Here is a 15,391-nt window from a genome sequence, read left to right as displayed (position 1 = left end):
GAAGAGCGTGCCTCTCTCAAGACCTTCAAATTCATTTTTATTTTTTTATTTTTTATTTTATTTATTTATTTATTTATTTTTTGAGGCGGAGTCTCGTTCTGTCACCCAGGCTGGAGTGCAATGTCCGGATCTCAGCTCACTGCAAGCTCTGCCTGCTGGGTTTACGCCATTCTCCTGCCTCAGCCTCCCGAGTAGCTGGGACTACAGGCGCCTGCCACCTCGCCCGGCTAGGTTTTTTTTGTATTTTTTAGTAGAGACGGGGTTTCACCGTGTTAACCAGGATGGTCTCGATCTCCTGACCTCGTGATCCGCCCGTCTCGGCCTCCCAAAGTGCTGGGATTACAGGCTTGAGCCACCGCGCCCGGCCTCAAATTCATTTTTAAAACCCTCTAGTGGCCTTCAAAACAAGTCTGCTGCCTAGATATGAGTATCTGTCTCTTTTTTCTTTATTATTATACTTTAAGTTCTAGGGTACATGTGCACAATGTGCAGATTTGTTACATATGTATACATGTGTCATGTTGGTGTGCTGCACCCATTAACTCGTCAATTACATTAGGTATATCTCCTAATGCTATCCCTTCCCCTCCCACCTCCCCACAATAGGCCCTGATGTGTGATGTTCCCCTTCCTGTGTCCAAGTGATCTCGTTGTTTAATTCCTACCAATGAGTGAGAACATGCGGTGTTTGGTTTTCTGTTCTTGCGACAGTTTGCTGAGAATGATGGTTTCCAGCTGCAGCCATGTCCCTACAAAGGACACAAACTCATCCTTTTTCATGGCTGCATAGTATTCCATGGTGTATATGTGTCACATTTTCTTGATCCAGTCTATCACTGATGGACATTTGGGTTGGTTCCCAGTCGTTGCTATTGTGAATAGTGCCGCAGTAAACATACGTGTGCATGTGTCTTTATAGCAGCATGATTTATAATCCTTTGGATATATACCCAGTAATGGAATGGCTGGGTCAAATGGTATTTCTAGTTCTAGATCCTTGAGGAATCACCACACTGTCTTCCACAATGGTTGAACTAGTTTTCAGTCCAACCAACAGTGTAAAAGTGTTCCTATTTCTCCACATCCTCTCCAGCACCTGTTGTTTCCTGATTTTTTAATGATTGCCATTCTGAGTGGTGTGAGATGGTATCTCATTGTGGTTTTGATTTGCATTTCTCTGATGGCGAGTGATGATGAGCATTTTTTCATGTGTCTGTTGGCTGTATAAATGTCTTCTTTTGAGAAGTGTCTGTTCATATCCTTTGCCCACTTTTTGATGGGGTTGTTTGTTTTCTTCTTGTATATTTGTTTGAGTTCTTTGTAGGTTTTGGATATTAGCCCTTTGTCAGATGACTAGATTGCAAAAATTATCTCCCATTCTGGTTGCCTGTTCGCTCTGATGGTAGTTTCTTTTGCTGTGCAGAAGCTCTTTAGTTTAATTAGATCCCATTTGTTAATTTTGGCTTTTGTTGCCATTGCTTTTGGTGTTTTAGGCATGAAGTCCTTGCCCATGCCTATGTCCTGAATGGTATTGCCTAGGTTTTCTTCTAGGGTTTTTATGGTTTTAGGTCTAACATTTAAGTCTCTAATCCATCTTGAATTAATTTTTGTATAAAGTGTAAGAAAGGGATCCAGTTTCAGCTTTCTACTTATGGCTAGCCAATGTTCCCAGCAACATTTATTAAACAGGGAATCCTTTCCCCATTTCTTGTTTTTCTCAGGTTTGTCAAAGATCAGATGGCTGAAGATGTGTGGTATTATTTCTGAGGGCTCTGTTCTGTTCCATTGGTCTATATCTCTGTTTTGGTATCAGTACCATGCTCTTTTGGTTACTGTAGCCTTCTAGTATAGTTTGAAGTCAGGTAGCGTGATGCCTCCAGCTTTGTTGTTTAGGCTTAGAATTGTCATGGCAATGCATGCCCTTTTTTGGTTCCATATGAACTTTAAAGCAGTTTTTTCCAATTCTGTGAAGAAAGTCATTGGTAGCATAATGGGGATGGCATTGAATCTATAAATTCCCTTGGGAAGTATGGCCATTTTCACGATATTGATTCTTCCTATCCATGAGCATGGTATGTTCTTCCATTTGTTTGTGTCCTCTTTTATTTCAATGAGCAGTGGTTTGTAGTTCTCCTTGAAGAGGTCCTTCACATCCCTTATAAGTTCAATTCCTAGGTATTTTATTCTCTTTGTAGCTATTGTGAATGGGAGTTCACTCATGATTTGGCTCTCTGTTTGTCTGATTTTGATGTATAGGAATGCTTGTGATTTTTGCACATTGATTTTGTATCCTGAGACTTTGCTGAAGTTTCTTATCAGCTTAAGGAGATTTTGTGCTGAGACGATGGGGTTTTCTAAATATACAATCATGTCATCTGCAAACAGGGACAATTTGACTTCTTCTTTTCCTAACTGAATACCCTTTATTTCTTTCTCTTGCCTGATTGCCCTAGCCAGAACTTCCAACACTATGTTGAACAGGAGTGGTGAGAGAGGGCATCCCTGTCTTGTGCCAGTTTTCAAAGGGAATGCTTCCAGTTTTTGCCCATTCAGTATGATATTGGCTGTGGGTTTGTCATAAATAGCTCTTATTATTTTGAGATATGTTCCATCAATACCGAATTTATTGAGAATTTTTAGCCTGAAGGGCTGTTGAATTTTGTCAAAGACCTTTTCTGCATCTATTGACATAATCATGTGGTTTTTGTCTTTGGTTCTGTTTATATGATGGATTACATTTATTGATTTGCATATGTTGAACCAGCCTTGCATCCCAGGGATGAAGCCAACTTGATCATGGTGGATAAACTTTTTGATGTGCTGCTTTGTTCTGTTTGCCAGTGTTTTATTGAGGATTTTCGCATCGATGTTCGTCAGGGATCTTGGTCTAAAGTTCTCTTTTTCTGTTGTGTCTCTGCCAGGCTTTGGTATCAGGATGATGTTGGCCTCGTAAAATGAGTTAGGGAGGATTCCCTCTTTTTCTATTGAATTGAATATTTTCAGAAGGAATGGTACCAGCTCCTCCTTGTACCTCTGGTAGAATTCGGCTGTGAATCCGTCTGGTCCTGGACTTTTTTTGGTTGGTAGACTATTAATTATTGCCTCAATTTCAGAGCCTATTGTTTGTCTCTTCAGGGATTCAACTTCTTCCTGGTTTAGTCTTGGGAGAGTGTATGTGTTCAGGAATGTATCCATTTCTTCTAGGTTTTCTAGTTTATTTGTGTAGAGGTGTTTATAGTATTGTCTGATGGTAGTTTGTATTTCTGTGGGGTCGGTGGTGATATCCCCTTTATCATTTTTTATTGCATCTATTTGATTCTTCTCTCTTTTCTTCTTTATTAGTCTTGCTAGCAGTCTATCAATTTTGTTGATCTTTTGAAAAAACCAGCTCCTGGATTCATTGATTTTTCTAAGGGTATTTTGTATCTCTATCTCCTTTAGTTCTGCTCTGATCTTAGTTATTTCTTGCCTTTTGCTAGCTTTTGTATGTGTTTGCTCTTGCTTCTCTAGTTCTTTTAATTGTGATGTTAGGGTGTCGATTTTAGATCTTTCCTGCTTTCTCTTGTGGGCATTTAGTGCTATAAATTTCCCTCTACACACTGCTTTAAATGTGTCCCAGATATTCTGGTATGTTGTGTCTTTGTTCTCATTGGATTCAAAGAACATCTTTATTTCTGCCTTCATTTCGTCATGTACCCAGTAGTCATTCAGGAGCAGGTTGTTCAGTTTCCATGTAGTTGAGTGGTTTTGATTGAGTTTCTTAGTCCTGAGGTCTAGTTTGATTACACTGTGGTCTGAGAGACAGATTGTTATAATTTCTGTTCTTTTACATTTGTTGAAGAGTGCTTTACTTCCAACTATGTGGTCAGTTTTGGAATAAGTGTGATGTGGTGCTGAGAAGAATGTATATTCTGTTGATTTGGGGTGGAGAGTTCTGTAGATGTCTGTTAGATATGCTTGGTGCAGAGTTGAGTTCAGTTCCTGGATATGTTTGTTAACTTTCTATCTCGTTGATCTGTCTAATGTTGACAGTGGGGTGTTAAAGTCTCCCATTGTTATTGTATGGTAGTCTAAGTCTCTTTGTAAGTCTCTGAGGACTTGCTTTATGTATCTGGGTGCTACTGTATTGGGTGCATATATATTTAGGATAATTAGCTCTTCGTGTTGAATTGATCCCTTTACCATTATGTAATGGCCTTCTTTGTCTCTTTTGATCTTTGTTTGTTTAAAGTCTGTTTTATCAGAGACTAGGATTGCAATCCCTGCCTTTTTTTGTTTTCCATTTGCTTGGTAGATCTTCCTCCATCCCTTTATTTTGAGCCTATGTGTGTCTCTGCATGTGAGATGGGTCTCCTGAATACAGCAGGCTGACGGTTCTTGACTCTTTATCTAATTTGCCGGTCTGTGTCTTTTAATTGGACCATTTAGTCCATTTACCTTTACGGTTAATATTGTTATGTGTGAACTTGATCCTGTCATTATGATATCAGCTGGTTATTTTGCTCATTAGTTGATGCAGATTCTTCCTAGCATTGATAGTCTTTACATTTTGGCATGTTTTTGCAATGGCTGGTACCTGTTTTTCCTTTCCATGTTTAGTGCTTCCTTCAGGATCTCTTGTAGGGCAGGCCTGGGGGTGACAAAATCTCTAAGCATTTGCTTGTCTGTAAAGGATTTTATTTCTCCTTCACTTATGAAACTTAGTTTGGCTGGATATGAAATTCTGGGTTTAATATTCTTTTCTTTAAGAATGTTGAATATTGGCCCGCACTCTCTTCTGGCTTGTAGAGTTTCTGCGGAGAGATCTGCTGTTAGTCTGATGGGCTTCCCTTTGTGGGTAACCCGACTTTTCTCTCTGGCTGCCCTTAACATTTTTTCCTTTATTTCAACTTTGGTGAATGTGAAAATTATGTGTCTTGCAGTTGATCTTCTCAAGGAGTATCTTTGTGGCATTCTCTGTATTTCCTGAATTTGAATGTTGGCCTGCCTTGCTAGGTTGGGGAAGTTCTCCTGGATAATATCCTGCAGAGTGTTTTCCAACTTCATTCCATTCTCCCCATCACTTTCAGGCACACCAATCAGACGTAGATTTGGTCTTTTCACGTAGTTCCATATTTCTTGGAGGCTTTGTTCATTTCTTTTTACTCTTTTTTCTCTAAACTTCTCACTTCATTTCATTCATTGGATCTTCAATCACTGATATTCTTTCTTCCAGTTGATCGAGTCAGTTACTGAAGCTTGTGCCTTTGTCACGTAGTTCTCGTGTCATGGTTTTCATCTCTATCAGTTCTTTTTAGGTCTTCTCTGCATTGGTTATTCTAGTTATTCATTCTTCCATTCTTTTTTCAAGGTTTTTAGTTTCTTTGCACTGGATACGTATTTCCTCCTTTAGCTCTGAGAAGTTTGCTCGACTGTAGCCTTCTTCTCTCAAATCGTCAAAGTCATTCTCCATCCAGTTTTGTTCCATTGCTGGCGATGAGCTGCATTCCTTTGGAGGGGGAGATGCACTCTGAGTTTTTGAATTTCCAGCTTTTCTGCACTGCTTTTCCCCCTTTTTGTAGTTTTATGTGCTTTTGGTCTTTTATGATGGTGACGTACTGATGGGGTTTTGGTGTGGGTGTCCTTTCTGTTTGTTAGTTTCCCTCTAACAGTCAGGACCCTTAGCTGCAGGTCTGTTGGAGTTTGCTTGATATCCACTCCAGACCCTGTTTGTCTGGGTATCAGCAGTGGAGGCTGCAGAAGATAGAATATTGCTGAACAGCACGTGTTGCTGTCTGATTCTTGCTCTGGAAGCTTTGTTTCAGAGGTGTACCTGGCCATGGGAGGTTTTTGGTGTCAGTCTGCCCCTAGTGGGGGATGTCTCCCAGTTAGGCTACTCAGGGGTCAGGGACCCACTTGAGCAGGCAGTCTGTCTGTTCTCAGATCTCAACCTCTGTGCTGGGAGAACCACTGCTCTCTTCAAAGCTGTTAGACAGGGACATTTACATCTGCAGAGGTTTCTGCTGTTTTTTGTTTAGCTATGCCCTGTTCCCAGAGGTGGAGTCTACAGAGGCAGGCAGGCCTCCTTGAGCTGCTGTGGTCTCCACCCAGTTCAAGCTTCCTGGCAGCTTTGTTTACCTACTTAAGCCTCAGCAATGGCAGGCCCCTCTCCCCCAGCCTTGCTGCTGCCTTGTAGTTAGATCTCAGACTGCTGTGCTAGCAATGAGGGAGCCTCCATGGGCGTGGGACCCTCTGGGCCAGGCATAGGACATAATCTCCTGGTGTGCAGTTTGCTAAGACCCTTGGTAAAGTGCAGTATTAGGGTGGTAGTTACCTGATTTTCCAGGTGTTTTGTGTCTGAGTTTCCCTTGGCTAGGAAAAGGAATTCCCTTCCTCCTTGCGCTTTCCAGGTGAGGTGGTGCCTCACCCTGCTTCAGCCCTCACTGGTTGGGCTACGCCCACTGACCAGCACCAACTGTCTGACATGCCCCACTAAGATGAAACCGGTACCTCAGTTGAAAATGCAGAAATCACCAGTCTTCTGTTTCACTCACAGTGGGAGTTGGAGGCTGGAGCTGTTCCTCTTCAGCCATCTTGGGCGCCCCCTCTGCATCATTTCATGTTTCTTATATTGTGTTTCCATTTTAGTTTATCTTGAGATATTTTTGATTTTCCTTTTCATTTTCTCATTGACTCATTGGTTATCCAGGACTGTTCCACTCAATTTTTCCACATTTTCAGTTTTCTGAAAAATTTCCTGTGATTGATTTCTAGTTTTATATCATTGTGGTAAGAAAAGATAATTGATATGATTTCAGTCTTCTAAAATTTGTTAAGACTTATTTTGTGGCCTAAAATATGACCTGCAGTCATACCTTGGAGATAACTGCAGGTTCACTTCTAGACCACCACAATAACGCAAATATCACAATAAAGCAAGTTACACATTTTTTGTTTCATGGTACATATGAAAGTTATGTTTCAGGTCTAATATCCAGTGTCTATAAGAAACTTAAACACATTTACAAAAAAATAAACAACAACAACAACAACAACAAACAACCCATTAAAAAGTGGGAAAAAGACATGAATGGACGCTTTTCCAAAGACATACATGTGGCCAACAATCATATTAAAAAACTTAACATCACTGATCATTAGAGAGATGCAAATCGAAACCATGAGATGCCATCTCACACCAGTCAGAATGGCTATTACTAAAAAGCCCCAAAATAACTGATGCTGGCAAAGTTGCAAAGGAAAAGGAACACTTATACACAATTGGTGGTTGTGTAATTTAGTTCAACCATTGTGGAAGACAGTATGATGATTCATCAGAGACCTAAAAACAGAAATAGCATTCAGCGCAGCAATACCGTTACTGGGTATATACCCAAAGGAATAGATACCATTCTCCTATGAAGACATGTGCACATGTATGTGCCTGTTTGTTGCTTACCACTCTGTGCCTGAGTGGGTACCTAAGGTGTAAGACAAAGTTCCCTTTAATTTTTCCTCTGTTTTTCTCAAGCAGAGGGAGTTTCTTACCATAGCCACCACAGTTGGAAATGTGCTGGGTCTCACCTGAAGCCAGCATATCTCAGAGTCTCACCCGATGCCCATAGCATACCACCTAGATCTTGCTGCTGATTATTCAAGGCCGAAGGGCTCTTTAGTCAACAGGTGATAGATCTTGCCAGGACTGGATTCTTCCCTTGAAGGTGGCAAGTTCCCTTTTGGCCCAGGATGTGTCTAGAAATGTCTTCCAGGAGCTAGGGCCTGGAACGGAGGCCTCAAAATTCTCCCCAGTGCCCTATCCTACTGTGGCTGAGCTGGTGTCCAAGATACAAGATGAAATCCTCTTTATTCATCTCTCTCTTCTCCTCAAGAAGAAGGAAGGGGACTTTTTTGGAGCTGTGAGTTGCACTACCTGGGGTTGGAGGAGGGTTGGCACAGCACTCCTTTAGCTGTCCTGGCTTGTATCTCAGTAGATGCCCTCTAAGTCCACTGGCTCTGAATCCAGCTCAGCAGTAGGACTTACCCAGGAGTTGCAATCCTTGTGGCCTATATTGCCTTTCAAGTTAAGTTTCAGGGAACTTTAGCCCATGGTGGTGAGGCTTACCAGAACTCAAGTTCTAACAGCAGAAATATGCAGTTCCCTTTTGGCCTCTCTCCATAGGTGGGCATCAGCTGAGTTTAGCTTGATTTTTCTTTCTGCCATGACAGGGTAGCACTGAGTTCAATGCAAAGTCTCACAATCACTGCACTATTTCTCTCAAAAAGCACAAATAATTTCTCTCTGCTCCAAGCGGACACTGCTGATCAATGAGGGAGGCAGGGCATTAGCAATTCAAGACTGTCTTTTCTACCCTATTCAGTGCCTCTTTCAACAATATGAAGTTAAAACCAGATACTGTGAGTGTTCAGCAGATTTTTGGTTCCTATTAAGGTGCTTTTTCATGTACAGATAGTTTTAAATTTGTTGTTTCTGCAAGGGGGATAATTGGTGTAACCTTCTATTTGACCATCTTGCTCCACCACTGTGGGTATCCAGGATAGCACTTTTATTAGCTACAGGAATCCTCACTACGTGGACTGTAGTGGGGCTCTGTGTCATGACCCCGTGACTATTAAATGATCATAAACATCTAATGGAGAGCCCCTCAATCTCTTCCTTGAGACCTTATTGTTGAGCAACTAGAGCCATAGATGTATTTGAGAAGGGACTTAAAAAGATGGTCCAGGAGTGAGTGCCCAGTTACATTTTTACATCATTCTAACTGCTAATGAAATATTGGTATCTTGGCAGTAGGTTCTTTTGTCTTGCATGGAAATTTTTCAGTTAAGATCTGGATTGTGCTGCTAACTATTTCACATCATCGTGTTCAATTGAGCTAGATAACCAATGAGAGTAGCACAAATGAACCTAGGTCTGAGTTTGGTAAATGATGTTATTTGTCATCTGCTGTTCTTACTTCTTATTGCTGAAGTAAGAGACTATCAGGTAGCTTTCACGGCACTTTGCAGGTGACTGAAAGAGTGGTCAAAAAAAGTTTTTCAGTGGCAGGGAACTCACCACAATTGGACAAAATTAGTCAGAGGCCAAATAGCAGCCAGCTAAGAAAGGAGAGGGTCTCATATGTATATAATACTTTCCCCCTACCTACTTCTTTATCCTTCTTGGACAAAGTGGCCATGGAAGGACATTCTGAATGAGGAGGTCTGTAGTGACATACCTCGTAAGTGCCACTGTCCCTAATTAAATGTAATAGGAGTAACTCATTTAAGGTAAAGGTGAACTATTCACATCTCTTCTATGGTCTCTTTTGATTGGTGTGCAATATGATCCTGAGGACTCTACATAATTTTTCATCACACATGGAAAAATCAATAAAACATGAAAACATGCATTGTAGACATTTAGTGCTAGGAACATGCTTAAATTTAACAATCGTCATTGGATACAATTTTGCAGTAGCATCTATGCAAATTTTGGTCACCAACTAATTTGTTTTCTGGTTTATCTTTCCTGTATTTCCATTTCTAAAAGTAAGTATCTCTTTACATTTATTTCCTAATGGATAGCATACTTGATATCTTTCTTCTATTTCAATTTTTTCTCACTTAAACATTACTTTCTATAAATCCCTCTAAATCAGGTTATAACAATCTTTTCATTACTTTTAGAGCTGCCTGTACAACTCTTTGTATCACATTAGATATTGTAGTTGATAATACCATAAATTATAATATATACCTTTTTATTAACCAATCTCATATGCTTGTACATTTAAGTGCTTTTGAGTATTTTGCAATTAAAAGTATGCTGTAATGAATAAACTACGTATGAATTTTCATTGCTTTGCCTATGAATATATATTAATCTAAATTATAAATAATCAAGAACAAGTAGAGGCTAATATAAATATTTGATGCCAAGAAATATCAAAATAATGAGACTACTTCACCTCAGATCCTCTAAAGTTATTGTCACTATTTTCATGTAACATCTAGAATTATAGTAATTTACTTATATTTTACATGTATAAAAATGAGACAGAATATGACTATACTTGTTATAAATCTGAAATCTAAAAATTTCACTATAGTTTTTTTATGTTTAGTGCACTAAATTTATTAATTTGTGTAGCTCATAATGATGTACCAGAAGAAAATCTTATGCTTGAACAAGACACAAAGTCAAAAACGGAAGTGGAAGTAAAGAAACAAAAATCTTTCCAAGATAATCAACTCAATAGTAAGTATAATAATTGTAGATAACCTTAAAATAATTTAAGATTAATTTTTAATTGCCAAGAAAAATTATATACATTCATCGTGTACCACATGGTGTTTTAATATATATACACATTGTGGAATAACAAAATCAAGCTATTTAACATGTACATTACCTTGTTTTTTTGTGTGTTGAGAAGACTTAAAATATCTCTTAACAATTTTCAATTATGTAATATGTTATTATTAACAGTACTCATGATGTACAGTAGATCTCTTAAACATTTCTCATTTCCAGCTGAACTTTGTGTCCTTTGACCAACATTGCTTCAGTCCTCCCACCATCGGCCTCTTGTAACCAACATTTTACTCTCTGTTCCTATGAGCTTGACTTTTTAAAACTCCACATATAGATAAGATGATACAGTATTTGTTTTAAGTGACTGGCTTACTTTATTTAACATTATGTTCTCCACGTTCATCCATATTATCACAAATGACAGAATTTACTTCCTTTTTTAAGGCTCATTTTCCTTTTCTATTGGTCTGTGGCTGGACACTAAGTTTGATTCCGTGTCTTGGCTATTGTGAGTAATGTTACTGTGAACATGGGAGTACAAATATCTCTTTTATATACTGATTTCATATCCTTTGGAGGTATATCCAGAAGTGAAATTGTGGATAATATTGTAGTTCTATTTTAAATTATTTGAGGAATCCCTGTAGTGTTTTCCATTATGGCTTTACTAATTTACATTCCTACCAACAGCATACAAGGGTTCCCTTCTCTTCACATCTTTACCAGCACTTATCTTCCATCTTTTTGATAATAGTTACTTTAATGTGTGGGAAGTGGTATCTCATTGTGGTTTTAATTTGCATGTCCCTGATGATTAGTGATGTTGAACAGTTGTTCATATACCTGTTGGCTATTTGCATGTCTTCATTAGAGAAATGTCTATTCAGATCCCATGCTCATCTTTTATTTGGTTGTTTTCTAACTATTGAGTTGTTTGAGCTGCTTCTGTAAATTGGATCTTAACTGCTTATCAGATTTATGATTTGCAAATGCTTTCTCTCATGCAGTAAGCTATTTCTTCATACTGTTAATTGTTTGCTTTGCTGTGCAGAACTTTTTAGTTTGGTTTAATACCATTTACTTATTTTTGCTATTATTATCTTTTTCATTACCTTGCTTTTGGGGGCATATCCAAAAAATCTTTGCCCAGATCAACATAATCAAGTGTTTCTCATGTTTTCTTCTAGCAATCCTAGTTTCAGATCCTAAATGTATGTCATTAATCCAATTTGAGTTGATTTTTGTATATAGTGTGAGATGAAGGTATAATTTTATTCTTCTGCATGTGGATATCTAGTTTTTCAACACCATTGTGTATTTTATTCCATTGATCTACGTGTCTGTTTTTATACCAGTACTATGCTGTCTTGTTTGCTGTAGCTAAATAATATGTTTTGAAATTAGGATGTACAGTGCCTCCTCCAGCTTTGTTTTTCTTGCTCAAGATTGCTTCGGCTATTCAGGGTCTTTTATGGTTACATATGAATTTTTGGATTTTTTCTATTTATGTCAAAAAATGTTATTGGGATTTTGATAGGGATTAAATTCATAACTGATGGGTATTATAACAATATTAATTCTTCCAATCCAGGAACATGGGATATCTTTTTATTTATTTGTGCTTTCTTAAACTTCTTTTACTAATATTTTATAATTTTCGTTGTAGAACTTTTTTTCCTCCTTGTTTAAGTTTATTCCTAGGAATTTTTTTTGGTAGATATTGTAAATGAGATGTTTTTGATTTCTTTTTCAGACAGTTCATTGTTAAGAGTATAGGAACACTACTAATGTTTGTGTGTTGACTTTCTGCCCTGAGAATTTTTTTAATTTAATCGTTTGTTCTAATAGATTCTATTAGTGGAGTCTTTAGAGTTTTCTATATATTAGTTTATGTTATCTGACCAAGATAACTTTACTTCCCCCATCCAATCTGAATGCCTTCTGTTTCTTTTTTTTCCCGTAATTTATTTGCCTGGGGCTGCCAGTGCTCTGTAGAACAGAAGTGGTGAGAATAAGCATCCTTGTCTTGTTTCTGATCTTAGAAGAAAGGCTCTCAACTTACTACCATTAAGTATAATGTTAGCTGTGGCTTGTTTGTTGTATATGGCTTTTATTGTGGTGAGGTACAATCCTCCTATCCCTAACTGGTTGAAAGTTTGTTTTTGAAATGTTTTTGAATTTTAATGGATGTTTTTTCTGCATCTATTTAGATTATCATGTGGTTTTTGTCCCCCATTCTGTTAATGTGATGCATCACATTTATTGCTTTATGTTGAACCATCCTTGCACCCAAGAGATAAATCACACTTGATCATGGTGAATTATTCTTTAAATGTGCTATTGAATTTAGTTTGTTAGTATTTTGTTGAGGTTTTCCATGATCATCAGAGATATTGACCTTTAATTGTCTTTTCTTGTAGTGTCCTTGTCTGGCTTTGGTATTAGTAATGCTGGCCTCCTAAAATGAGTTTGGAAGTTATCTCTCTTCTATTTTTTTGAAAAATTTGAGGGGCATTAGCATTAATTCTTCTTAAAACATTGGGTAGAATTTAGCAGTGTATCCATGAGGCCTTAGCTTTTCTTTAATACAATACTTTATATTAGTGATTTAATCTCCTTACTCATTATTGGTTTATTCATATTTCTCTTCTTCATGATTTAGTCATGATAGGTTGCATGTATCTAGGAATTATTCATTTCTTCTTGGTTATTGAAATTGGTGGCATATAGTTATTCATAGTAGCCTCTCGTGATCTTTTGTATCTCTAGATACAAAAGTATCTAAAAGATAGTTCTTCTATTCCTGATTTTGAGTCTTTTCTCTTTGTTAGTTTCATTAAAGGTTTGTTGATTTTGTCTTTTCAAAATACCAGCTGTTAGCTTTGTTGATCTATTCTATTTTTTAATCCCTTCTATTGTTTTTGTAGTATCTATTTTGTTTATTTCTTCCATGATCTTTATTATTTTCTTCCTTCTATAAACTTTGGATTTAGTTTGTTCAATTTTCCTTAGTTCCCTGTGGTGTAACATTGGGATCTTTTATTTAATGTGGGCTTTTAGTTCTATAAATGGTACAATTGTACAGTGTGTTTGTGTTTTAAGCTGTGTTATTACAAAAGAGTAAAAAAGGAAAAAACATTAAAAAGTTTATTAAATAAAAAAGTTACAGTAAACTCAGGTTAATTTATTATTGAATAAAGAAAATTTATTCAAAATTTAGTGTAACCCAAGTATGCAGTGTTTATTAAGTCTACAGTAGTGCACAGTAATGTCCTAGGCCTTCACATTCACTTAGCACTCACTCACTGACTCACTCAGAGTAACTCTTAGTTCTGCAAGCTACCTTGATGGTAAGTACTCTATACAGACATATCAGTTTTAAAACCTTTTATACCATATTCGTGCTATGTTTTTCTAATTTTTCTGTTTAGAGACACACATATTTACCATTGTATTCAAATTGAATACAGTATTTAGTGTAGTAACATACTGTACAGCTTTATAGCATAGGAGCAGTAGACTATATCATATGACTTAGGTATGTAGTAGGCTAAACCATGTAGGTTTATGTAAGTAACTCTGTGATGTTTATGCAGTGATAAAATTGCCTAAGGACACATGTCTCGGGACATATCCCTGTCATTAAGTGACACACATAACTATTTTCTCTAACTTGTCTGATCCTTCTAAAAAATGTTTTGAATTTTTTATGAGGCAGTTCTTACATCTGCATTTCTTTGGGATCAGCTTCAGGAGATTATTGTGGTGTTTTGGTCATGTTGTATCTTTGGTTTTTCATATTTCTTGTTGCTTTACATTGATGTCTGCAAATCTGGTGCAGCAGTCACCTCTTATAGCCTCTTCTGACTAGTTTAGCTGTTGAAAGACCTTCTCCTACAGGGGTTTGAGGGCACTTGCTGGGTGGGTTGCTGCAGTTCTGGCACTCATGAGATTGAGAGTTGTGTCACCTTTGTGTAGCTCTGGGAGCTGAGGTTGGTGGTGACAGAGATTTCGAGGATCCTCAGCAGCCAATGCTGTGAATGTTTGCAATTGTGGCAAAAGTTATTGGTGTCTTCAGTGGCAATGACTATTAAAGTTCTTCTGATTTATTTTTCTCTCAGTGGGAAGGGTTTGCTGATAAAATTCCTCTTGGTACTGGGTCTGACTTATCAGCTTGCTTGCATTGGTAGTGGCATGAGTATTTGATGAGTGGTGGCAATGGAGTGGCTACAGAACTGAGATGTGAAACACAGGAATGTGTGGAGGGATCATGGATCTGGGATCCAGGGCAGTCACAGCACTGGTGCCCAGGGCACATGCACCTCTGCTGCCACCTTGGTAACAGAAGGCAAAGTGCAGATTCCTGTGAAATAGCTGGGGAGCTAAGAATGAGAATACTGATATCCACACAGTTTGAGCTGCTCTGGAGTTGGGGCACCGTATAGCTCTCTATGGTGGCTAAACCAGTGCCTGGAGCATGGGTACACACAGTGAATGTGTGACTCTGGGATTTGCAGTGCAGACTACCTTGCTGTGACAATGATTCCCAATGTCTGAGATGTGGGTGGGTTCAATGTAGACATAAAACCCAGGTCTGGAATGTGGTTACTTACAGAGTGACTATGTTTTGGATCAGGGCACACATAGGGTTAGAGGAGGTGGTGACTTCTTTCCCAATAGTGACTCAACAGTGCTGATTCTTGTTTGGAGGAGGAGTGTACAGACACATCACCCTTTCTGGGGTTTCCTGGTGGGGATGGCTCTTGGTTACCTCAGTAGAAAGAAATGGCAGTGTCCTGGGTGGATCAGGCCATTGGGAACCATGGTGGTTCTAGCAGCATGGCTGATGCCTATAGCCTCCACCTTTTGTCTTTGCTCCTAGCTATCTCCTGGTGTCTAAGATATGCTGACCTCACCAGAGATCCTTTCTACTTGGACATTGTGCTCCACTGTGTTGCTACAGATTCATTAATGGGCCCATGACACCTCTCTGGGCTATAGTGGTTTGTGAAAGGTATCTATATTTGTTTCGTAGAGGGAGGGATGAAGGTTGCTTTCTCCTCTGCCATCTTGGTGCTGTCCTACCTTATTTATTTT

General features: G+C 38.4%; 1 protein-coding gene across 12 annotated transcripts in view; it reads left to right on the top strand.

The window, feature by feature from the left end:
- The window catches only part of LOC105479927 (coiled-coil domain containing 7), a 436,030-nt gene that overhangs the window by 213,688 nt on the left and 206,951 nt on the right, over positions 1-15,391 (top strand). For 11 of the 12 annotated variants that reach the window (XM_071070238.1, XM_071070242.1, XM_071070239.1 and 8 more), the window contains one exon: positions 10,130-10,237. The exons of the other annotated variant lie outside the window; for it this stretch is intronic. In XM_071070238.1, the coding sequence (XP_070926339.1) occupies positions 10,130-10,237 (108 nt within the window). The remainder of the gene's footprint in view (positions 1-10,129; positions 10,238-15,391) is intronic. 12 annotated transcript variants of the gene reach the window in all.

This window comes from Macaca nemestrina, chromosome 9 (assembly GCF_043159975.1).
Source record: "Macaca nemestrina isolate mMacNem1 chromosome 9, mMacNem.hap1, whole genome shotgun sequence".
In the NCBI taxonomy this organism is placed as follows: Eukaryota; Metazoa; Chordata; class Mammalia; order Primates; family Cercopithecidae; genus Macaca; species Macaca nemestrina.
The sequence above is the reverse complement of the archived record's forward strand: the minus strand, read 5'-3'. Positions and strand labels throughout refer to the sequence as shown.